Source organism: Orbicella faveolata, unplaced genomic scaffold (genome assembly GCF_042242905.1).
Source record: "Orbicella faveolata isolate gen_17 unplaced genomic scaffold, um_ofav_v1 contig_34, whole genome shotgun sequence".
Lineage (NCBI taxonomy): Eukaryota > Metazoa > Cnidaria > Anthozoa > Scleractinia > Merulinidae > Orbicella > Orbicella faveolata.
In genome coordinates, this window is record NW_028301563.1 from 16,122,501 (window position 1) to 16,148,079 (window position 25,579).

At 39.5% G+C, this 25,579-nt stretch overlaps 2 protein-coding genes and 1 pseudogene across 3 annotated transcripts in view; 2 read left to right on the plus strand and 1 right to left on the minus strand.

Annotated features, from left to right (window-relative positions):
• The window catches only part of LOC149105027 (uncharacterized), a 2,152-nt gene extending 1,029 nt beyond the window's left edge, over positions 1 to 1,123 (plus strand). Inside the window, exon 1 of the mRNA XM_089271554.1 lies at positions 1 to 1,123. This exon is cut by the window's left edge and continues 1,029 nt beyond it. Within this exon, the coding sequence (XP_089127680.1) occupies positions 1 to 617 (617 nt within the window). The 3' untranslated portion in view covers positions 618 to 1,123.
• On the minus strand, positions 610 to 3,322 carry LOC149105028 (uncharacterized). The gene is made up of 2 exons (XM_089271555.1): positions 2,889 to 3,322; positions 610 to 2,662 (listed from the first exon to the last, which is right to left on the minus strand). Exons 1-2 carry the CDS (start codon positions 3,216 to 3,218, stop codon positions 878 to 880), a joined length of 2,115 nt encoding a protein of 704 aa, XP_089127681.1. The 5' UTR covers positions 3,219 to 3,322; the 3' UTR covers positions 610 to 877.
• A 37-nt stretch (positions 3,323 to 3,359) lies between these two features.
• The window catches only part of LOC110043812 (uncharacterized), a 31,656-nt pseudogene continuing 9,436 nt past the window's right edge, over positions 3,360 to 25,579 (plus strand). The window contains exons 1-6 of the transcript XR_016201180.1: positions 3,360 to 3,468; positions 8,724 to 8,780; positions 13,408 to 13,464; positions 16,964 to 17,024; positions 18,203 to 18,269; positions 21,369 to 21,434. The product of XR_016201180.1 is annotated as an uncharacterized LOC110043812 (transcript). The remainder of the gene's footprint in view (positions 3,469 to 8,723; positions 8,781 to 13,407; positions 13,465 to 16,963; positions 17,025 to 18,202; positions 18,270 to 21,368; positions 21,435 to 25,579) is intronic.

The window sequence follows — 25,579 nt, forward strand, 5'->3', positions numbered from 1 at the left end:
TTAATCTGAAGCCATTGCCTGGCTTTATAGAAGCTTTCCTCCCTAGAGTTTTTGTTGATGCAGGGTATGCTGACTGTGGAATTCTTGGGGACAACACAGAGACCTGGATTGCTCAATCGGAGAATTTTGAGTTGAATAACCTCACCTTCAGCCATTACAAAAATCACACAACTGGTAAAGTATCTGTGTGGATTTTTCCTCATGGTGCTTTATGCAAATGCTCTGATGCTTTTCCTGGGTCAATCTCAGATGAACAACTCACTGAACAACTTGGAGTTATAGACTACTGTCCTAAGGGAAAGGTGGTTATGACTGATAAGGGCTTTGCAATTAGTGATTTATGTCATGAAATGGGAGTACATCACAACAGGCCACCATTGAAGAACAATTGTCAGTATGATGAAAATGACATAAATCTAAATTTTGATATTGCAACCCTTCGCATTTATAATGAAAATGCAATTGGCAGAATTCGTGACTGGTCAATCTTGAACAAATGCTGGCCTTCAGGGAGAGTTGACCTTCTTGGAATTTGTTGGATTGCACTGGCACACATTGTTAACTTGACTAAGAAACCTGTTGGTCCCAAGGAAACACAAGACAGCAAAGTGCAGTAAAATGACATTTAAATACAACTCGATATCCTGCTAACAGGCATTGTTACAAGACATGCTATCTTCATAAACAGAAAACACTTTACAGTTTTAATATTTGATTTCTAAATTAACATTTTGTACAAGTACTATATTTGTAGCATAATGCAAATGAGCTGCAGATGGTCAGAGAACAAATAAGAGCTCATGTTTGTAACCCAACAATAATCTCTGTCAGCTTGCTTATGTCCTTCACAGCTATTTTTAAGACAAATTTGAGATTATTAATCTGAAGAGTTTATGTCGATTTTCATTACTTTTTTGGCTTCTTCTTTTACCCATGATCTCAATGGTTTTGTGCTTTGAAAGGTTGGCACCCTGCCAACATTCAGCTCACCCAGCTTTTTAAGGAGTTTGTTCTCTTCATGAGGCCATTCACAGATAATACTTTCAGTGATCATGTGATCAATGATGGTTTTTGTAACAGTGAGAAGCAAGTTGTTTTTCTGTATTAAAAATAGATTGAAGCTTTTTGTTTCAGGATGATAGGATTGCAAAAACACAATAGTTGCTCCAGTGATTGCCATCTGGTAATTTGTCTGGAGAAGATGGTTAGCTGTTATAGCGATGAGAGGTCCCTCACTCCCTGCCACCCTTGTTTTAACTTCCAATAAAAAACCCAGGCCAACACCATCTGGGCTTCCCCCATAGTTAATATCACTTGGGTGGGCAAAAAAACCACATGAAGTGACTGGCAGTTTTGTTGCTGTTACAAAAGCTTCAACAGCTTCACCCTCAAACTGTCTACCTCTGGTAAAACTAGCAAATTTCTTTGGGTTAACTTTATTAGGATCTATTTTGTTTTTGACACATAATAAATAATGCAAGTGCTCTTTCTCTCCAGCAAGTCCAATCAGATTACCTATTATACTGCAGGTTACTTTTCCAATACGGAGATGAAACCATTCTTGGGTATTTTGTTTGACTTCATGATAATTAAAGCCAAATGCATAAACTGGTTTCAAGGGAGGAACTGATATGGACAGAACTTTGGTATTTTTGTCCCCCTCACTAACAAGATTACCCTTAGCAGCCTCAACAATACCTTCTAACTGCTTAACATACAAATGTACTGTTTCATGTTCATACATAGTTTGATTCTTTGCCACTGAAGCACCAGGGGCATGTTGATCCTCAGCTGGGGCTAACATTCCTGTGACAAGCTGATCATCTTCAGTGTTTGGATCTTCAACAATGTTATCAGTCAATAGCAAAGGTGCATGCCAAACATCACAATCATTCGCAGAAAATCTTGGCTTTAGCACTTGCTCATCATGAAAGCAGTCCTTTGCATAGTTGTGATCTTGAAGGGCTTGTTTTAATCTGTAATTATAATTGTAATGCAGCTGCTCAAAAAGCCCAGATTTCACATCATATTTCTTTAGCTGGTCATAGATATGGCTCTCAATGTTAACCTTAGTTTCTTGAATCCCATTTCTGATTCTAGATACCATTCCATCGATATCACGTTTTGACCAATCATTTTTCTCCAGTGACTCATCTGACAAGGCTTGGTCATTTGAAACATTCAACTTTCTTTTTGGGCGTGAACTGTCCAGTGTCTTTCTGGATGATCGCACATTTCGGAGTTGGGACAGAGGTACATGACACAGCTCAGTTTGCTTTGTTACACCCTTTCTGTGCCACTTTTGAATTTTCTGAGTGCAAGTAAGAGCAAGAAATTTAACTCCATGGCTGGTGTAATGTTGCAGATATATCAGTAAGCAAACAACATGACAGCATAACCCTGAAAGTCCCACTGCACATTCACAGTGGCCCTTAATAGGTGTACCATCCTGGAACAGAACAACTGCAGGTCTTGTTACTCCATTGTTTGTAGGTGTAAAACTTTTAAATATATGTGCTTTTACGAAAATAGAACTTCCTTCTTTGCAGACTTTAACGGTTTTAACTTTCCTGCTGTTGAACATGCGGAGAGCTTTCCGGTACTGACCTAGGCTACCTTGGCGCTTGAGAGCTTGATAATTTTTGATCATGGCACCTGTAACCTAAAACAAAAATTCTACCCATTATACATTGAACAGCTATACTTAAAATAAACTTCATTGAGTCCCAGCTCGCAAATTACCAGTCTAAATAGAACTTACAACAGTTTATTTTCAATGGGAATTCTTGGTTAGAAAAAAAAAATCAAAATAAGAAACAGGTAAGACTCATTTGTTCACGCAAACATTAAAAGTGAAAAAAAAACAAAACAAAACAAAAATGAATTACCTTTGGATAATGACTTGAATCTGATGTCCAGGTTGCTTCTGGTGGCGGAATGTTGCGTACTAAGAGCCGTGATTTGAACTTGAAGGATTTCTTTTTCCTTAATATAATCTTATCCAAGATCAGTGGGTTTTTTTTTAGGTTAACGATTCTCTTGACCAAGAGTTCCTTCGATCCAGACACACTTTGCCCAAGTTTAAGTAAGCACTTCTGAAGGCATTCTACGCTCCACTTCGATGGATCCTCGGAAATAACCTTCGTTTTAACTTCTCCAAGGGAAATTTCGGGCTGGCTTTCCTTTTTCGCGGTCTTTTTACTTGATTTGCTTTCCATGTTGTCGAGAAAAGGCAAGTCATAAGGTCACGAAAGAAAAGCCAAAAGGCCACTTCCGTCCGGATAAAATTAAATTAGTGCCAGTCTCTCTCGGTTTGAAATTGGGCAATGTCTCAGGCTTCTGCGCGGTGTTTTGACATTTCTGCTTTCGTTGCAAAACTTGGACTGTCGATTTGATGTGCGGATGAAGGTTGTTTCGCTGGCTTCAAATTGTCAAAACATCGCGAAAAGTGAAGGTTTACTCTGGAAGGTTAGTTTAGAAGTAACTATTAATGTTCTTTCTTCTTGTTTTACGGCTCACTGATCTGTTAAAAACTCACCCGGCAGTATGATCACTATCTCTTTCGAATCAGCTTTGACAATACCTGTACACCAACATTGAATCAGAATTGAGTACTATTTCAATCACTGTTAGAAAAATTTTGGCACTCCTCGATCGGGATTGTTGTCATCTCTACAGATCTCAAGCTCTGAAATCTAAAGCGAGCCTAACAGATTACACTGGATCTTGATTTCTCGAACCCTCGATTCGTTTTTCTCCTCATTCGAACACCATCAGTAATTTTACCCCAGATTTTAACCTCACGATTTTTGTAACCAATTCTCATTACCCTCGGAGGTTGGAAAAACCGGTATTCCACTGTACATTGTATTTCAACAGGGCTCGAAAAAAGTGCTGTCCCATTGCCCCGGACAAGTAGATTTTCCTTCTGGGCAAGTAACTTTACATTCTCACTTGCCCAATGGGCAAAATACCAAGCAAGTGATCCGCCAATTATATCATTAAAAGGGCAGACTAAGACTTGCCATGGGCAAGCAAACTTTAAGAGATACTTGTCCCAAGGGCAAGTTGGAATTCAAGTTTTTTTCGAGTCCTGTTTCAAAGCAGGTGCAGGGTCTGTAAAGTACAGACTTGGTATATGATGCAGAGTAAACCACCAAGGAAACTGAACTCGCCTGAAAATATCATGAAACCAACAATGTAAAATCCCCCCCAGGCCTACTCGGGCCAAGGCAGGGAATTTGTAGTCAGTGAAAGTAAGAAAATGCCCTCCCCCCTGGGAAGTGTTTTTGATCCACTATTTTAATGTCCCTGCCCTCAAACAGACAGTTACAGTATCAGTCAAAGAGGGTCCCTTATACCTCGTCTGAAAACAGTTTCATGCATAAGTAATAGGCCTTTTCACGCATCACGAAAAATTTGAAAAACAGCTTCACATTCACAGAAAAAAGCAGGCAATCATGTTTCACATAAAAATGCAAAGGCTAACTCATGTTTCACATAAAAATGCAAATTCTATTCACTTTTCACAAAACATACAATTACAAATACATCTAGTTTTAGATCTAGTTTGGTGCAGTTTACGAGCTTTACTGCGTCTTTCAATAACATGCGGACTCTAAAATTCAAAGTTCAACCGACAAATACGTGTTTTGCAACCGTCAATCAAATGTTCGGCGGCTCCTCCCAGCTTCCAACTGCTGCCGAGCACTGTTTCTTTGTCTGAACTGTGCTGCAGTAGTCGGAAGCTGGGAGGAGCCGCCGAACATTTGATTGATGGTAGCAAAAAACGCATTGTCAATTGAGCTTTGAATTTAAGAGTTCGCATGTTGTTGAAAGGCGCAGTAATGACGCCAACTGAAATCTCCAAAAAAGTGAAAAATTATTCCCGCAAAAGTCGTTGATTCACAAATCACGCATAAGTAAATGAATATTTCACCGATCATGAAAAAATCGAAAACCAGTTCCCCGAGGACGGAAAAATATAGATTCACGAAGCACAGAAAAAATAAATCCTCATTCATGCTTCACGCAAAAGCAAAAATGCCCATTCACGCACCACAAAAAAAGTATAGGGGACCCTCGTCAAAGGGATTGCAGCATTACATGCGCTTAAAGCGTGTGTACTACATTCACATTACACGCAGTGTCCACGCACCTTACATGAACCTTAGAGAAATACACGAAAATGTGTATAATTACACATGTGTAATTACACATTATTTTGCTTCAGATTTTCAGTTAATTTTTAAACATCAGGTATCCTTTAAGTTTAAAAAGCCTTTGAAGATTCGTCATTGATATTATGTGCGTGTGGTACATATTGTTTTGATCTGATATGATTGAAATGAAATTTGATCTGTTTCTTGATTTTCAGTTTCACCTACATGTAGCACATGATCAAAATCTACCCAGGTGGAAATCCTGTGCAGTGCGAAAGTTTTTTTAAATTAGTTACTGTTTCATGTCTTGTTTTATACATGTATACATAATTATGCTATGTGTTTCTTTGAAGACTTAACTTGACTGCCCATAAGGCAAGCTCACGACATTCTCAAATCTAGCTTATTGGTAGTCAACTGTATTGCAATTTAAGCTGAATAATCGAATGAACTGTGTTTAGACATTGCGGGTTGTTGTCAGAAGGTTACACACGAATCAGATGAATTGAAAATTAACGAACGCTTAGATTTTGTTAGAAAAGTTTTTATCCTTCACCATTTAAGGAGAAGTCTGGGCAACTAGCAGATCAAGAGAGAGTCTGCGAGTTTCTGTTTTGTTCCCTATTTATTGTTATCGAAGGAATAGGAGTTGAAATGACATTTCATGCGTGGGTAAACAGGTGTCACGAAAACTCAGACCTTGGACCTCAGACCCCGAAAACTCAGACCCCGAAACCTCAGATCCCGAAAACTCAGACCCCAAAAACCGAGACCCTGAAAACTTGGACCCCTTGAAATTAAAAAAAAAGATTAAACTGTTCTCAATTCATATCTGAAATGTTTTATGGTCACGTAATGTTCATAGGCAACAGCCAGAAAGGAGCAAGGTCAAGAGAGAGTCTGTGAGTTTCTGTTTGAATCCCTATTTCATTGTTATCGAAAGAATGGGAGTTGAAATGACATTTCATGCATGGGTACGTGGAAATGGGTGTCACGAAAACTTGGACCTCGAAAACTCTGACGTCATCAGTGACTTTGATGCACCATGATCCAGACAGATCTTGGATCACTGATCCTGATCCAGATCACTCCAAAGGAATGCACCGTGAAACTCATCTCAGTTCTTATCACCTGAAATGTTTTATGGTCAGGCAATGTTCATAGGTAACAGCCAGAAAGGAGCAAGATATCTATCTTCCCCAGTTTATCGTTGTTGCGTCTGGTGAATACAAAACTGACTTCAATTTGAACAACATTATAGCTACCCTGTCTTTCTATTTCATAGGTTAAAAAATTCACCAGCAAATGTCATCAAAGTGTTGGCTGCTATTTTAAACCTTGTTAGTTTTTCACCCCTTGATTGATGTGACCATGATAAACTGGAGAAGATAAACATTGTGCTCCTTTTGGGCATGGCTTTTGCCTATGAACATTGCATGACCATAAAACATTTCAGGTGATAAGAACTGAGACGAGTTTAAATCTTTTGTTTTTAATTTTGAGGGGTCTGAGTTTTCGGGGTCTGAGGTCTAAGGCCTGAGTTTTTGGGGTCTCAGTTTTCGTGACACCCGTGGGTAAACATTACCTTGCGATGTACATCGTACGTGTTTTAACATAATTGAAAGCTCAGAGATCTTTAAGAATTAAGTTTTGATGTTAAGCAGAAGTGTGGGCTGCTACAGATTAAGAAAGAGTATCTGTTTTATTGGTGCTCAAGCAAGTTCACTAATTTAACAATGCTTGTCAGCTTTTAAATTCACTTTTTGTTGTGAACATTGAAAGTCGCATGCGTCGAATACAAGTTAGTATAGTGGCTTTTTGTTTTGCAAAATACACCCAAATGGGTGTATGAATAACAGAGGTTTCTTCCTCCAATTAAAGTACATGCACACGCGTGAAATTACACGCAAATGCATGTAACTACCAGATCAGTAAATTTTATAGACGTGTAATTACATGCACCTTGCATGCAGCTTACACTCACTGTCCATGAATACTACATGCAGACCACACATATTTTATGCACATGTAGGTACTACAATCCCTTTGACTGGTACGGTACAGTCAAATTTATTGGATTTCAATTTTGCACATGCTTTAGAAGTGTCTGTCTCATCATCATTGATTTCTGTTCAGTCTTACAGAAAGGGGTTAATAATGATTTCTCCTTCGTGTATTCCAAGTTTTGCTTTTCCTGGAAAGCAAAATTGTCCCTTTCTATTTGTGCCTTTTAAAAAGGAAAGCTCAGATGGCAAACAAATATAAGCTTTGAATGTTTATTATGGTGATCGATTCACTGCCATTTTGTCAGGTAAACAAACGTGGAGAATCTTTCTAGCATGCCTATCTTTGGCCAAAAATCTCAAGGTCCTACACTACAATGTGTTTGCTTCACGACGCTTTCATGTAAAGTCACCTTTAATTAAATTACTTACCTGGCTTCTAACTCACTGAATACCGTATATCCATTTTACTTCACTTTGAATCAAGGACGATGATGATATATGCAAAATTATAATGTTGTGCAAAAAAATGAAACTGTTGACTATTTCCTGGTCTGGGAAGTGAAGATCGCGATTACTAGTATACTCCCCGCCTACCAGGGAACCAAAATGGAGCGAATACGATATATATGAAAGTCCCTACATTATTCTGCCCAGGCCTGGGTTGGGGAGGGGGGCATTAACATTGACTGGTGAATTACATGTAAATAGTGCATTGAGAAAAATGCCAGTGACCACTAACTACTTATTAACCAAGAGTGAGGTCTCACCCAAGTCATATTGACCTCACTGTCGCTCAGTTTGAGCTCGGTTTGAGATTTTCCTGTAAAGACCAAAGGTTCGACATTAATACAGGTGGCTTGTTGCTTTGGTTTTGCAGACTCATAATCAGGCCACGGGCATCACATGTACAGGAGAATTAATTGCCCTACAATTAGCCAATCAGAGCACACATTATATTGATTTGGCTACCAACACATTAACCATACAATAATGCTTTTTAATGTTTTTATTAATTTTTATAGGACTTGACTGTGATTAGCTGAGAACAGGCCAATTTGTTGTTAATTTTTAATTATTTAATTTTCACTGCAGTGCAAATTCAAACATGGGCAATAGTAATTTTCTCACTTATGTTACAGCAGTAAGTGAGTAATCATATGAAAGCTCAAACAATTAATTAAGGATCTGAACTACAAAATTATTTCAAATCACACTTACATGTACCTCAAGGCTTGTGCAATAGTGAGAGAATTTCTAAATATCATACTGAAGTGTAAATCCTTATATGTACGTGTACGTGTACTCATATTCATCAATTTACGGAGAAACAAAATGTTCTTAAAGAAAAGTAAATTGTATTTAATTTTACTGTTGTAGAAAACATGCAGCTATTTTGTCAGCTGTTTTAAGTGCTTTGATGACTGGATTACATAACAAATGTGTTTAAATGAGAATGGCCAGACCAATTTGTCCCTTTTATTCAGGAAGTTTATTTATAATTTTCATCACACTGAGTATAACAATTTGTGACCAAAACATGCATTTAACCTTTTAGGACCTGTAGCGAGTCAGAGGGCATTGTAGATCAAGAATTCAAGTCAGCAAAAACTCGGTAAGTTGTTTATTTTTAGCATCTTCTCATTGAATGGGTTCCAAGACTTATTTTTTAGAGAATCAAATCAGGTTTGGTCACTCATGAATGTAACTTTGGGCACTTTTCATTCATTACAACCAAAAAGAAATTTCCAAAATTTTTGCTATACCTTGCAACGTTGTCTTATTTTCCAGAAATGTCAGAAAATGCTGTTCCATTCTTCCCTGGAATAGTCTGGAAATACAAACCAGAATTTTTCATCAACTGGAAAGTGTCCTTGAATATGAACAGCAGCATGCATGCATTAATTTTGTTGTAAATTTCAATCTGACAATTACCCTCTCGTGAAGGTTATTGTTCATATGTTTCCTCTGAACGACTCGTAAACCATTATTTCATGACCCGTACGACTCACACGAGTCATATGGGTCGTGGACTTGTCCATACACCCTAAGTCTCTCTAAGGGTATGCAGTTCACCAACTGTACGACTCAAAAACTGTTTTTTCACGACCTGTACAACTCATACAAGTCATGCAATAAGGAAAATGCCATTATCCGGGTTGTATCATTTCATGTATATTGGACCACCCTTGCCCAAAGGGCTGCCAAACAGAGCACCAAGCTATCCGCTGACCGGTATCACGTGACCATATCATGTGTTCAGGTTTAGAGCTCATCAAGATCATGTGTTTTTTTCAAAAGTTGACTGCTGACCTAGTACTGGCTTTTGATAGGATTGCGGGCTCATGTCAGGTTAATTTGTCGTAATCAGGGCGACGATCAGGGCCGGGGGTTTCAGAATCCGGTTAATGCTAACCCAGGGATAGAAGTTAATTGTTCTTGCATACAAATGTTTTGTACTGCCTTTGGGTCATGGGCTGTGGGTGTAGTTTGAGATTATTCAAACTCAAAACAGAGGGCCAGACAATAGAAAAGCAAAACCTTCACAAAAACTCAACACCGTACAAAACTCAGATCAAACTTCTTGCTTATCCTGTGTTAGCTTAACCAGACTTTAAATAACCCGGCCCAGGAGCTCTGCTTTTAGGCTTGGCTAAATCGATACATGTATATTAAGTTTTATTATGTAGCTGCTAGAACACATGCCCTTTCATATCTCTGTTTTGGCTGGGTTAATCCAGAAAAAAGGTAGAAAAATCTCGACCCCTGATGGATGGCAAGAGTTTTTGTTCTCCATCCTCCCCTTGTTTCTGTGTTTGTTTAGCTATCACCTCTTATAATTCATCAAATATTTTCACTTGCACGTGATAGGTCTAAACACATCACATGACCGAATATTCCCCAGTTAAAACTGGGAAATATCCGAGAATATTCCACAATTTTCAAAACTGCACGTGTTGCAAAAAAGATTTGAAGGATAACAAACACAACAGCCTCCATTTTATGCGAAAATGTGCTTGGATATTTGTCCTTGGACATTATCTGTTCCTCAAAGCTCACAGTTTTCCTCGAGCTACACTCTCAGGAAACTGTTCGCTTCTCGGAACAGATTTTAGTCTGACTGATAATGTCCATGGACAGATATCCTAGCATATTTTCACACCAAATGGAGGCTATTGTTTATATATCCAATGCAGGCACTTGGAATGATATTCTCATTTATAGTTATTAAATAAATACTTGCTTGGGCTACCTTTCTGATACAATTCAATGCCATGTACATGTGTATGAGGCCAATTTGGTTGAGTCCTGTGTTTTGGTGAGACACCACCCAAATATACCCTTGATGAGACCAAACAAGCCGGAATATGTGCTGTTGAAGTCTTTTTGTTATTGATTAAAAGTAAGGTAAAAATACAGTGAAAATACAGTTGGACCCTGCTAATTTGAATTCGGTTACCGGTATATCAAAATCCCTGTTATTTCGAACTCAAAATAAACCATTTCCCAAGCCCCTTAGAGTTGCAATTTGTCCTCTAGTCATTTACTGTCGGCTGTTTCAAACTCCTGCAATTTCGAACTATTTGTCATTTCCCCTGACGGTTTGAAATAGCGGGGTTGAACTCACTGTACTTTGGTTTTTACTGTATCCAAACTTGGCCAAAAAGCAGGCTTCTGATTGGACAAGGCTTCTGATTGGTGAATGGTAATACAGCACACTTATGTACAGTACATGTATAACACCCTTGAATAGATGTGCTAGTAGAGTACAACAATTGCACTTTGTCATGACCTGTAGCAGTCCCATAGATTACCTTGTGAGTAAACTCTTTTAGGCATACATGTAGATCCAAGATGTCCAGGGAAGAACTGGACAGACTTAGCTTATTAATAAAGTAAATCCTTGAATTGGCACCTCCCTCAAATACCGGTAAGTGCCACCTTCGAATAAGCGCCCTTCTTATTGACCAAGATTTAAAGGGAGGATTTGATGGCTTAGCACATCTCTCGAAATCAAAAAACATTTGTTCCCTTGTTATTCATGTTTTTGCTTTAAAAACCCCACTCAGATGTACTTCAGTAATGACATCCTATAGTTAGTCCTGGCAGAATAATGGATGACCAAAATTCTCAGAATATTTCAGTGGATTTTACCAATGCTGTTGACTGTTGAATTCATTGTTGACCCGTACAATTTATTTTACAGTTGATGATTTTATGGTTATTTGCATGCGAAATTAGGTAACTTGCTTACGATTGCTTCATAAGCAATGTAAAACTGGGCCTGTGCCTAAAAGCATGCACAGGCGAATAAAATGCAGACCATGCAGCAAACCATGAAATACTCCATTTAAAATAATCAGGTCCCCTCAAATAAGAGCCCCCCTGTCCTCCCCCTGTTTTATGGGAGTACTGAGACAACAATGGAGGTATAGTTTTGGTCGTGTTCAATCACAAGCATCTTAGTGATTATCAACTCATTCAAGCACTGCACATTGACTGTTGTTGTTTCATTGCCTAAAGCCCAACTAACCTGGTGCAGCAGGCCTAGACTAGCTCAATGGGTTATATTATGAAGTTCTTCAAGAGAGACTGGATCCATCTGAGACTGGGGGTCTGACACATACATTATACAAAAATAGCGATCATATCTGTCCATGATTTGCGAAAAATTAAATAAGAGCCCCCCTTAATTAAGTGTCTCCCTTGAATAAGCACCCTGGCTGTCTTTTCTTCGCCTGGGGCACTAATTCAAGGATTTACGGTGTTTGTGCTTTAATAATCTCAACATCCCTGGGGTAAAATATATCTTGGGGACTTTTAATGCTCATGTGCTCAGTGTATGTTTTATAACAAAGACTCAAAGTTTAAGTAAGTTTAATAATACTACCACTCCATGGTCAAGGCTGCTGCCTAACGGGCGCCCGGTCGCCTGAGGTGCCTAACTTATGAGTGCGGGCGACTAAAGTTCTGTTCAAGGAGCCCAAGTGGGCGCCTAAACATGGAGTTTTGTTTCCCATGTAATATGTCCGATGACTTCAATCTTCTCATGAAATTGGTCAAAAAATCATTCACACAATAAATTAAACGGAAAACAACAGCTACTCTGGTCCTGTTTTGCTTTTATCACGAGAAATCTGGGCAAAAGCACGGCAACAAAGTCTCTGTCCGCTCACGAAACAGCCGAAAACAGCCATGTTTGAAAATCGCCCTATAATGCATTGCAAGCTCAGTATTGAATAACTGTAAATCATGTATGCCAATGGATTGTGTCTCTGTTGATGCCTTACTGATTCCAAGTTGCAAATTAACTACTTTGATGACAAATATTTTTGGAATTGGAGTGATGATCCTGCTGACATTATATTTACAGTTGGAAAAAGATAAATGTGTCTAAATATTTGTCTGATACTTTAGAAAACTTCACTTAGATGTACTGAATGAATTTCTTTAGGTTCTGAAAGGATAATTCAAGTAACTAGCCACCAAAAAGAACACATCATTGCAATTCTCTTTGCATACTAGGGTTCTATATTTTAAATTATCAAATCAATTGTCGTGACTCCGCCCAATATACAAGAATTTATTTTCTCCAAAGAAGTGGCCAATATTGCTGTAATGCTGCCTCAAAATCACCTTCAGGTTATACTAATGTCCCAAGCCCGGGGAAGGAACGCACATTTCAGTGAGGCCAAATTCAAACCCCCCCCCCCCCCCCCAATGCCTCTTTCATTTTTGTTTGTTTTCATTTGTCGCTTGCATTTCATGATTTGTACAACGTATTTTGTCTTTTTAAAATAGAATTGCAAAACTCAAAAATAAAAGCAGCAATATAAATTTTTATAAAAAAAGCCGCACCACCTGCATGGATACACCAATAATTGAGTTTGACCAGAAATAGTATTCTTTCTCAGTCATGACCTGATCATTTTGCTAAATGCTTTATTTATAAAATTTGATTGATATTAGACCATATTAGTGTCCCATGGAAAATCTCTGCCCCAGGACCCCTCCCCAAAATTTCCACAATTAACCCAATTAACCCCCTGCCTCAACCTCCCAACCCCCCCCCCCCCCCCCCCGGATTGACCACGGAGAATTTTATTTGGGCTCCTAACTTTTCGTGGAAGAAGCCCGAAGGGCTCCTTAAAAATTTTCTTAGGCAACAGCCTTGATCGTAATCTGACTGAGTGTCAGAACACACTAAAATGTTTTAATATTTGAATCTTCAACACCTCTAGTGAGTCAAACTGTATTCACTGATTTTGGAAGACTTTCAAGTTTCTAATATATTTCAGGTAAGTTTTAACAAGAATTTCTAGCTAGTGTTTAAATTAGGGAAAAAACTTGTGTTACTTACCACTGTCAATTTCTCCCTGAGTGTTAATATACATGTAAGGGCTGGCTACTACATATACATGGGGGTGAGTTCACCCTGGGGTACAGTCACTGTGTTAATATTAGCTTGGAGCTAGCTACTGTGTATACATTGGGGTGAATTAGCCCTGGGGTACAGTCACTGTGTTGATATTAGCTTGGGGCTGGCTACTGTATATACATTGGGTTGAATTAACCCTGGGGTACAGTCACTGTGTTAATATTAGCTTGGGGCTGCCTACTGTATATACATTGGGGTGAATTAACCCTGGGGTACAGTGACTGTGTTAATATTAGCTTGCAGCTGGTTACTGTATATACATTGGCGTGAATTAAACCTGGGGTACAGTCACTGTGTTAATATTAGCTTGGGGCTAGCTACTGTATATACATTGGGGTGAATTAACCCTGGGGTACAGTCACCGTGTTAATATTAACTAGGGGCTGACTACTGTATATACATTGGGGTGAATTTACCCTGGGGTACAGTCACTGTGTTAATATTAGGTTGGAGCTGCCTACTGTATATACATTGGGGTGAATTAACCCTGGGGTACAGTCACTGTGTTAATATTAGCTTGGGGCTTGCTACTGTATATACATTGGGGTCAATTAACCCTGGGGTACAGTCACTGTGTTAATGTTGGCTTGGGCCTTGCTCCTGTATATACATTGGGGTGAATTAACCCTGGGGTACAGTCACTGTGCTAATATTGGCTTGGAGCTGGTTACTGTATATACATTGGGGTGAATTAACCCTGGGGTACAGTCACTTTGTTAATATTAGCTTGGGGCTTGCTACTGTATATACATTGGGGTGAATTAACCCAGGGGTACAGTCGCTGTGTTAATATTGGCTTGGGCCTTGCTACTGTATATACATTGGGGTGAATTAACCCTGGGGTACAGTCACTGTGTTAATATTAGCTTGGGGCTGGCTACTGTATATACATTGGGGTGAATTAACCCTGGGGTTCAGTCACTGTGTTAATATTGGCTTGGGCCTTGCTACTGTATATACACTGGGGTGAATTAACTGTGGGGTACAGTCATGCATGCATGATGACGTATCGATGGTGGGGTGTGACAAAGGATCGGAACAAAAAAGCACATTGTTATCTGAAGTATGTTTGGACATAAAACGATACACATCAGCCTCCCCTTTACCAGATCGCGAAAATCGAAAGATGTGGAAATCGTAGAAGCGGAAATCTAACTTGTAAATTCTGTACTGGTACGCATTAAATATCTCTAGAACTTGACAGACTGTGTCGAGAACGTGTTCATCGCGATGTGTGAAAATGCTCAAGCTTTAGCTTAAATTCATGTTTCGATGAAAAGGAATAGATTGCAGCATATATGAAATCAGCGTGTTCCACGGTTTTCGTTTGTTTTAATTATTCTACAGGCTTTAGTAACGACGATTTCTCTTCATTTAAGAATTCGACGAAGGAGGCGAGATTGCTAAGAAATGACATACTAAGATTAAGATGTCACAATTAATCGTCCAGATTTACAAACTTTCACATACCGCATAGCAAGAGTTGTAAAAGTCAAGCACGATCTCCTTCACATCGCTTTACAGGTAAATCAGAGCAAACTTTCTGAGTGGAATGCACGTGAACAAGGACGACGGCTCAACGAGTATGACATCCTCGTGTTGTTCGTGGCGCAATGCACTCTAGTAAAAGTGGCGCAGTGCAGTCTGGTTAATTGCAATGCATTGTGGTAAAAAGTGATGAATTCGAGAATTCGTACCCCCTTCTATATATTCTTCTTAAATCCTGATTATGTTGCTGCTCGCTCGCTACGCTCGCTCTGCAGCAAATATCGACTAAAAAGAATGTCATAAAATGCCCATCAAATATAAATAAACTGCTACTGCAGAGACGTAAAAACCGTCCAGAAATGAAAGCTTTTTTTGTTTAATATCCTGGAAACAATAGCCGATAACTTGTCAGCTCTAATTAACAATTAGACCCGTAGCCCTTGCGGGCTACGGGTCCATAGCCCACGAGGCGAAGCCGAATGGGCTATTGACCCGTGGCCCTTGAGGGCGAAGGGTCTAATTGTTTTAGTATCACCCAACTAGTCGGACAGAAAAGGCAATAATAAAGTTAGCAAATGCAAGTTGAAGAAATATTTTTTGGGAATAAAACAAAAGAAAGCGTCACGTTCGATTGCAACAATTTCGCTACTCGAGGACTATTACTAATAGTCCTCTAGTAGCGCAGCCAATCAAAATGCAGGATTTACATTAGTCCACAAGTTGGGTGATACTAATTGAATTTACTCCCATATAAAAAACAAAAGTGTTAAGTTACCATTTGTAACTAAAGATAGCAAACATCTCGTGGGAAAGAGTGGTGACGATTCGTCCACTCTAATTGAATTTACTCTCTTGTGAAAAACAAGAGTGTCAAATTACCCTTTGTGACTAAAAAATAAAAATATCTCGTATTTGCATGGAACAAGAACAAAACAATCGTCACATGCACTTACTATTGTAAACGTTAGAACTGTTTCAAATCTAAATAGTCTCTTCTCCTCTAAAACATGTCCTAAGAACTAGAACCGACGATTTGTGACCTCTAATTGAATTTACTCCTTGTGAAAAACAAAAGTATCAAGTTACCTTTGTAACTAAAAATAAAAATATCTTGTTGCATCTGCATACTACTAACTCACGAACTGTTTCAAACCTCAAGGCTCATCTCGTTCGTGACTAAAATCTTCAGCCTAACCCACAGAAAATGTCGTAGTAAACCCAATATATGAAAACTTCCTCCTCTTTTATAGAAGAATAAATATGGCCGTTCTAAACTGTATCAGGATCAAATCTTCTCACATACAATTTACCTTTACAACAAGAAATTTGATTGGCTGTTTATAGTAGATCCAATCTGATTGGTGTGACATACATACATTCTCACTGACTCACTGACTCATCCATTGACCCGTCCATAACATATCCGACGTGCTGACTGAGAGGTATTTTTTTTCCAAAAAATAACTCAAAAATCGTTAGGTCCCGGTACTCGTGTCCGAAGAAAAAACGATGATTTGTCTCTCGCAAGCCAAGCTGTTTAGAAAAAGCCAGCATTTTGTATATGTTGTGTACGCGCACGCGCTCGTGAGAGCAGGCTAATGACGCGAAATCATGCGCAGTTGGGATGTGCAATGCAATTCTGGGGAATCACCTTAAGTATGGTAAACTGGTTTGGAATATGCAGGGTATCTCTTCACAAGTTATCATAGTTAGCCTCATTGATCTGTTAACTTGATCTTAGTTAACTTGATCTTAGACTCATTGATCTGTTAACTTCAGTAAGATGACTTCAGCTTTCGAATTCATCAGTTGTGTATTTGATAGTTTTCACAAGGCTTTCGGTATTAATTAGTGTTGTCGTCATCTTGCAGGACTCGATTCGTAACATCTACTATGAAGGAGTAATTTTTCCTCGCTAGATACTCATTTCAGGTAAGCATCGCAGAAACCGTACGACTTACAAGTTTACAAATCAAGCTCCGAGGCTGCACCCCACCTTGCAGCCCTCCCCTTGATCCGTTTATACGTCAGAGTTATTGCTGAATCCAGGATTATTCAGCCTCTTGTTAGCTCGTTGTTATGTGGCAAGTGTCCTTTCCTTTATGTTTGTCAACATTGATTAATACTCAGAGCAAATTACCTCCGAAAATCGACCTTTGCTGTACTGCCTGGCTGGTGAGGAAGGGAGGAAGCGGGGTTGTGTGTGTGTGGGGGTGGGGGGGGGGGGGGGGGGAGGGCTGCACCTTTCGAAATCATTGAAAATATGCTTGTATCCACCTGGAAATTAGAAAGGTTATAACTGTAAAGTAAGAGGAGGAGATGGATGACTCCTTCAATGCCTTTTTTAAGAGACCAGATATTTTCTAATCAGCATTTCCCAATAAAAATAACTTTGATTAGTTCAACTAGTGTCAAAAATAATTTTGCAACAAACAGCTGAACAAGTCTGAGTGGTCTGCAGGTCACAAAAGTTATTTCAAAACGTAAGCAACAACACAATATTTTGTTCAAGTGAGTAAAAAATTATTATCAAAAATTAATTTTAAAGACTGTACACATACATGTATCAGACTGTAATAATTCGTTCATATATAATTTAGGCTTTTTGTGAAATGAACAAATAACTAACAGCTCACTATACTGCACGGTTCTTGTAGTTATTGTAGTTAGTTTTTTTGCTCTATTTATTTTGTTAGTTATTTACTGTTAGTTGCATTGAGTAAAGAAATATGCCGTAATAAAAATAATGTAAATATTGTATCGTGAGATATAGGGTTGAACACTCGAAGAGAAATTCCATATCTTCGCGTGCCCATGTATTATTCTCTATAAATTTAACAAATTCCAGTAAATTGACCCTTCCACCAAAGCAAAATAGTCGTGGTTTCATAGGGACCTTTGATTGTTATTCTAGAAAATGTCTTTTGAATTAGTGCTTTTAATTACAAATTGAATTATTTACAGTTGTACTGGTTTGTGGCATTATTTTCCCTCAGTTTGAAGGTACATGTACATGTTAGCAGTGACATAAACTTATTTTGAACTTAATGTTTATATTTTAATTCTATTGAGTCTTCTAATCATGAGTGTTGTTATGGTTTCATGTGCAGGTCCAAGGTGTCAAACTACATGTAGGATGTGAATTAATGTGCACTTTTAACAACATTCAGCTACATTGTAAGTTAATTGTTAATGAAACAGTCTTCTGGCTGGCTCCTTCTTTCAAAGATTTCTGCTAGCTCCTGCTTTTTTTGCATAAAAGCAAGGTTTCTTTTTTATCATTATACTTCTATATTTAGAAGATAACTGGCAAGAGTAATGACCACATTAAACATTTCTTTTAAGCAACTATAATTCTAATAATGATGATTGGGTAACACACGAAAGAACGTTGAGGTACCTGATCAGTGCTGGAAATTATGAGTTTTATTATGTAGTGGCTAGAACATGCATCCTTTCAAACCTCTGTTTTTGCTGGGTTAATCCAGAGAAAAGGTCAAAAAACATACACCTTGCCTCTCCCCCCCTGATGGATGGCAAGATTTTTTGTCCCCTCTCCTGTCCAGATTTCTGTGTTTGGTTAGCTATCACCTCATTATCTAAATATGCAGGCTCTTGGAATAATATTGGCAATTATAGTTATTAAATAATACTTGCTTGGGCTACCTTTCCGATACAATTCGGTGAGACATGTGTATGAGGCAAATCTGATCAAATCCTGTATTTTAGTGAGACAGTTGAGCAAAAAATACCCTCGGCAAGACCAAACAAGCCTGATGCTCTGTTAAAGTTTTTGTTACAATAACAAAGGTACAAATACAGACTGAAGGTATTTACTGTACCCAAACTTGACCAAAAAGGCAGCTGTGTCGCAGGCCAGTGTTAATTTCAGTTTTAGGACAATTAAGGCTTCAGATTGGTGTATGGTAATATAACATACAATGTATAATGCCCTTGAATAGATGTACTAGTAGAGTACAACAAATGCACTTTGTCATGACCTGTATCAGTCCCATAGGCTACCTTGTGAGTAAGCTCTTTTAGGCATACATGTAGATCCAAGATGTCCAGGGAAGAACTGGGTAAGGTAGGTAAAGTCTGCATACGAGCCAAGTGGCCCGTCAGGCCGGAGCTTATCCCAGTTTCTGTAGCATGAAGCGACTAGGAGTATTTCTACACCCCCCCCCCCCCCCCCCCTGGATGGGATGCTAGTCCATCGCAGGGTTACCCCCAGCATTAAGTTCGCTGGTACCCATTTATACACCTGGGTGGAGAGAGGCACTGTGAGGGTAAAGTGTCTTGCCCAAGAACACAACACAATGTCCCCGGCCAGGGCTCAAACCTGGACCGCTCGATCCGGAGATGAGCGCACTAACCATGAGGCCACCGCGCCTCCCTGGGAAGAACTGGACAGACTTATTAATACCGTAAATCCTTGAATTGGTGCCTCCCCTCAAATAGTGGTAAGTGCCACCTTCGAATAAGCGCCCCTTTTATTGACCAAGATTTAAAGGGAGGGTTTCACAGTTCGGCGATGTCTCTAAGTCAAAAACTTTTGTTCCCTTGTTATCAGTGTTTTTGCTTTAAAAACCCCACTTAGATGACATTGTAGTGCAGTCAGTACATGCTATTGTTAGTTGTAGTAGAATGATGGATGACCAAAATTCTCAGAAGATTTCAACGGATTTTACTGAGATGCTGTCAACTGTTGAATTTATTGTTGACCCGTACAATTTATTCTACCGTTGATGATTTTATGGCTATTTTCATGTGAAATTGGGTAACTTGCTCACGATTAGTTCATAAGCAATGTAAAACTGGGCCTGTGCCTAAAAGCATGCACAGGTAAATAAAATACAGACATGCACCAAACCGTAAAACCCTCCCTTTGAAATAAGAAGGTCCCCTCAAGTAAGAGTCCCCCTCTCTTCTCCCTCTGTTTTATGAAGGAGTACTGAGACACCAAAGGATGTAATAGTTTTGGTTGTGTTCAGTCACAAGCAAGCGTTTATCAACTGATTTAGGGGGTTTTGGTAAAAGCAGGCCTGTGGCCTAGCAGCCCGCGGGCCACGACGGCCCAGTGCCCCAAAGGCCCAGCAGCCCACAGCCCACGGTCTGCAATGGCTCAGAGGCCCGGTGGCCTAGTTCTGATTTTCCACAGTTTTTTTTTCCAGCGGTAAATCCACGTGCATGCACAGATCTGCATCAGCTTTGGGCGTGTAAAATGGATGACGGTGAGTTTGAATTTGTTTACCATTTAGTCATTTGAATCCTTGTTTGTGTTTGTTGCATGTTGTTCAGATAAAAACATTTTCATTCTCTGTCCATTCATTTCTTAAGAGAAATTGATAGCACAATAGAGGACTTTCATTATTGATTGATGTAAGTTATTTTCAAACCATACCTTGAAAGTGAAAATATCATATACTCATTATTTAGCTTATGAAATTTTCAATCTCAAACTGTGGTTTGAAAATAACTTACATCGTTTGAGAATGGACTTCCTCTCTATCGGGTTCTGTATCCAGACGAATAATCAGAGAATGACAACATTTTGCACTTAGCAACATGCAACGAAAGAAAGGATCGAAAAGGATTGAAATGATTATAAAAATGGTAAACGAATTCAAACTCACTGTCGTCCATTTTGCATGCCCAAACCCGATGCAGATCTGTGCATGTGCGTCGATTTACCGCTGGACAAAAAAGCTGTGGAAAATCAGGACTGGGCCACCAGGCTGCCGGGCCGCTGGGCAGCTGGGCCGCTGGGCCGTCACGGGCCATGGGCCGTGGGCTGCTGGGTTGCGGGCCTGCTTTTAGGCACTGCACATTGGTAGTGAAGATCTGCTGATTCATTGCCTAAAGCCCAACCAACTTAGTGCAGCAGCCCTAGACTGGCTTAGTGGGTTACATTAAGTAGTTCTTAAAGAGAGACTGGATCCATCTGAGACCCTGATCATATCTGACCATGATTTGTAAAAAAATTATTAAAATAAGAGCCTTCCTTAATTAAGTGCCTCCCTCAAATGAGCACCCTGACCGTCTTCCTCTTTGCCCAGGGCACTAATTCAAGGATTTACAGTATTTGTGCTTTAAAAATCTCAACATCCCTGGGGTAAAATGTATCTTGGGGGCTACTCTTGGGGACTTTTAATGCTCCTGTGCTCAGTGTATGTTTTCTTACAAAGACCCAAAGTTTTAAAATAATACTACCACTCCAGGGTAATCTGATTGAGTGTGAACACACTAAAATGTTTTAATACTTTGAATCTTCAGAATTTCTAGTGAGTCAAACTGCGTTCTGAGATTCTGGAAGACTTTCAAGTTTCTAATATATTTCGGGTAAGTTTTAACAAGAATTTCTAGCTAGTGTTTAAATTAGGAAACAAACTTGTCTTTCTTACCGCTGTTGATTTCTCCCTGAGTGTTAATATGTAGCTTAGGGCTGGCTACTGTATATACATTGGGGTGAATTCATCCTGGGGTACAGTCACTGTGTTAATATTAGCTTGGAACTGCCTACTGTATATACATTGGGCTGATTCCACCCTGGGGTACAGTCACTGTGTTAATATTAGCTTGGAGCTGCCCACTGTATATACATTGGGGTGAATTAACCCTGGGGTACAGTCACTGTGTTAATATTAGCTTGGAGCTGCCCACTGTATATACATTGGGGTGATTTCACCCTGGGGTACAGTCACTGTGTTAATATTAGCTTGGAGCTGGCTACTGTATATACCTTGGGGTGAATTAACCCTGGGGTACAGTCACTGTGTTAATATTAGCTTGGAGCTGGCTACTGTATGTACATTGGGGTGAATTAACCCTGGGGTACAGTGACTGTGTTAATATTAGCTTGGAGCTGGCTACTGTATATACATTGGGGTGAATTAACCCTGGGGTACAGTCACTGTGTTAATATTAGCTTGGAGCTGCCTACTGTATATACATTGGGGTGAATTAATCCTGGGGTACCGTCACTGTGTTAATATTAGCTTGGAGGTGGCTACTGTATATACATTGGGGTGAATTAACCCTGGGGTACAGTCACTGTGTTCGTATTACCTTGCAGCTGCCTACTGTATATACATTGGGGTGAATTAACCCTGGGGTACAGTCACTGTGTTTGTATTACCTTGCAGCTGCCTCCTGTATATACATTGGGGTGAATTAACCCTGGGGTACAGTCACTGTGTTAATATTAGCTCGCAGCTGGCTACTGTATATACATTGGGGTGAATTAACCCTGGGGTACAGTCACTGTGTTAATATTAGCTTGGAGCTGGCTACTGTGTATACATTGGGGTGAATTAACCCTGGGGTACAGTAACTGTGTTAATATTAACTTGTGGCTTGCTACTGTATATACATTGGGGTGAATTAACCCTGGGGTACAGTCACTGTGGTAATATTAGCTTGGAGCTGGCTACTGTATATACATTGGGGTGAATTAACCCTGGGGTACAGTCACTGTGTTAATATTAGCTTGGAGCTGCCTACTGTATATACATTGGGGTGATTTCACCCTGGGGTACAGTCACTGTGTTACCATTAGCTTGGAGCTGGTTACAGTATATACAGTATCAAACCTGCCAGACTCAATTGTTACAATCATTCTTTTTTTATTAGAATAGTTAAGCTATGGAATAATTTACCAAGAGACTTAGTGGAAGCTGATAGCTTCCAGCTATTCTGATCCAAGCTCGAATTGTATCTGAATGTTGAATTAAGGTTCCTTGTTTTTATATATTTTCTGTATTTCTCGTATTATTTTAGAGAGTTTTTGAATAGGATTTCCCTCATAACTGCCTTTTCGAGACACCTTTTCTTTTTTATCTTTTGTTTTTATATGTACACTTTTGTAACTTTGCATCTTGAATAAAGAATGTATGTATGTATCTATGTATGTATGTATACATTTGGGTGAATTTACCCTGGGGTAAAGTCATTGTGTTAATATTAGCTTGGAGCTGACTACTGTATATACATTGGGGGGAATTAACCATGGGGTACAGTCACTGTGGTAATATTAGCTTGGAGCTGGCTATTGTATATACATTGGGGTGAATTAACCCTGGGGTACAGTCACTGTGTTAATATTAGCTTGGAGCTGCCTACTGTATATACATTGGGGTGAATTCACCCTGGGGTACAGTCACTGTGTTACCATTAGCTTGGAGCTGGTTACAGTATATACAGTATCAAACCTGCCAGACTCAATTGTTACAATCATTCTTTTTTTATTAGAATAGTTAAGCTATGGAATAATTTACCAAGAGACTTAGTGGAAGCTGATAGCTTCCAGCTATTCCAATCCAAGCTCAGGGTTAATTCACCCCAATGTATATACAGTAGGCAGCTGCAAGGTAATACAAACACCCTGGGGCACAGTCACTGTTAATATTAGCTTGCAGCTGGTTACTGTATATACATTGGGGTGAATTACCCCTGGGGTAAAGTCACTGTGTTAATATTAGCTTCCAACTGGCTACTGTATATACATTGGGGTGAATTAATCCTGGGGTACCGTCACTGTGTTAATATTAGTTTGGAGGTGGCTACTGTATATACATTGGGGTGAATTAACCCTGGGGTACAGTCACTGTGTTCGTATTACCTTGCAGCTGCCTACTGTATATACATTGGGGTGAATTAACCCTGGGGTACAGTCACTGTGTTAATATTAGCTCGCAGCTGGCTACTGTATATACATTGGGGTGAATTAACCATGGGGTACAGTCACTGTGTTAATATTAGTTTGGAGCTGGCTACTGTGTATACATTGGGGTGAATTAACCCTGGGGTACAGTAACTGTGTTAATATTAACTTGTGGCTTGCTACTGTATATACATTGGGGTGAATTAACCATGGGGTACAGTCACTGTGGTAATATTAGCTTGGAGCTGGCTACTGTATATACATTGGGGGGAATTAACGCTGGGGTAAAGTCACTGTGTTAATATTAGCTTACAGCTGGCTACTGTATATACATTGGGGTGAATTCATCCTGGCATACAGTCACTGTGTTAATATAAGCTTACAGCTGGCTACTGTATATACATTGGGGTGAATTACTCCTGGGGTAAAGTCACTGTGTTAATATTAGCTTACAGCTGGCTACTGTATATACATTGGGGTGAATTCATCCTGGCATACAGTCACTGTGTTAATATTAGCTTGGAGCTGACTACTGTATATACATTGGGGTGAATTACCCCTGGGGTACAGTCACTGTGTTAATATTAGCTTCCAACTGGCTACTGTATATACATTGGGGTGAATTAATCCTGGGGTACCGTCACTGTGTTAATATTAGCTTGGAGGTGGCTACTGTATATACATTGGGGTGAATTAACCCTGGGGTACAGTCACTGTGTTCGTATTACCTTGCAGCTGCCTACTGTATATACATTGGGGTGAATTAACCCTGGGGTACAGTCACTGTGTTTGTATTACCTTGCAGCTGGCTACTGTATATACATTGGGGTGAATTAACCCTGGGGTACAGTCACTGTGTTAATATTAGCTCGCAGCTGGCTACTGTATATACATTGGGGTGAATTAACCCTGGGGTACAGTCACTGTGTTAATATTAGCTTGGAGCTGGCTACTGTGTATACATTGGGGTGAATTAACCCTGGGGTACAGTAACTGTGTTAATATTAACTTGTGGCTTGCTACTATATATACATTGGGGTGAATTAACCATGGGGTACAGTGACTGTGTTAATATTAGCTTGGAGCATGCTACTGTATATAAATTGGGGTGAATTAACCCTGGGGTACAGTCACTGTGTTAATATTAGCTTAGAGCTGGCTACTGTATATACATTGGGGTGAATTCACCCTGGGGTACAGTCACTGTGTTAATATTAGCTTGGAGCTGGCTACTGTGTATACATTGGGGTGAATTAACCCTGGGGTACAGTAACTGTGTTAATATTAACTTGTGGCTTGCTACTGTATATACATTGGGGTGAATTAACCCTGGGGTACAGTGACTGTGTTAATATTAGCTTGGAGCTTGCTACTGTATATACATTGGGGTGAATTAACCATGGGGTACAGTGACTGTGTTAATATTAGCTTGGAGCTGGCTACTGTATATACAATGGGGTGAATTAACCCTGGGGTACAGTCACTGTGTTAATATTAGCTTAGAGCTGGCTACTGTATATACATTGGGGTGAATTCACCCTGGGGTACAGTCACTGTGTTAATATTAGCTTGGAGCTGGCTACTGTGTATACATTGGGGTGAATTAACCCTGGGGTACAGTAACTGTGTTAATATTAACTTGTGGCTTGCTACTGTATATACATTGGGGTGAATTAACCCTGGGGTACAGTGACTGTGTTAATATTAGCTTGGAGGTGGCTACTGTATATACATTGGGGTGAATTCATCCTGGCATACAGTCACTGTGTTAATATTAGCTTGGAGCTGGCTACTGTATATACATTGGGCTGATTTCACCCTGGGG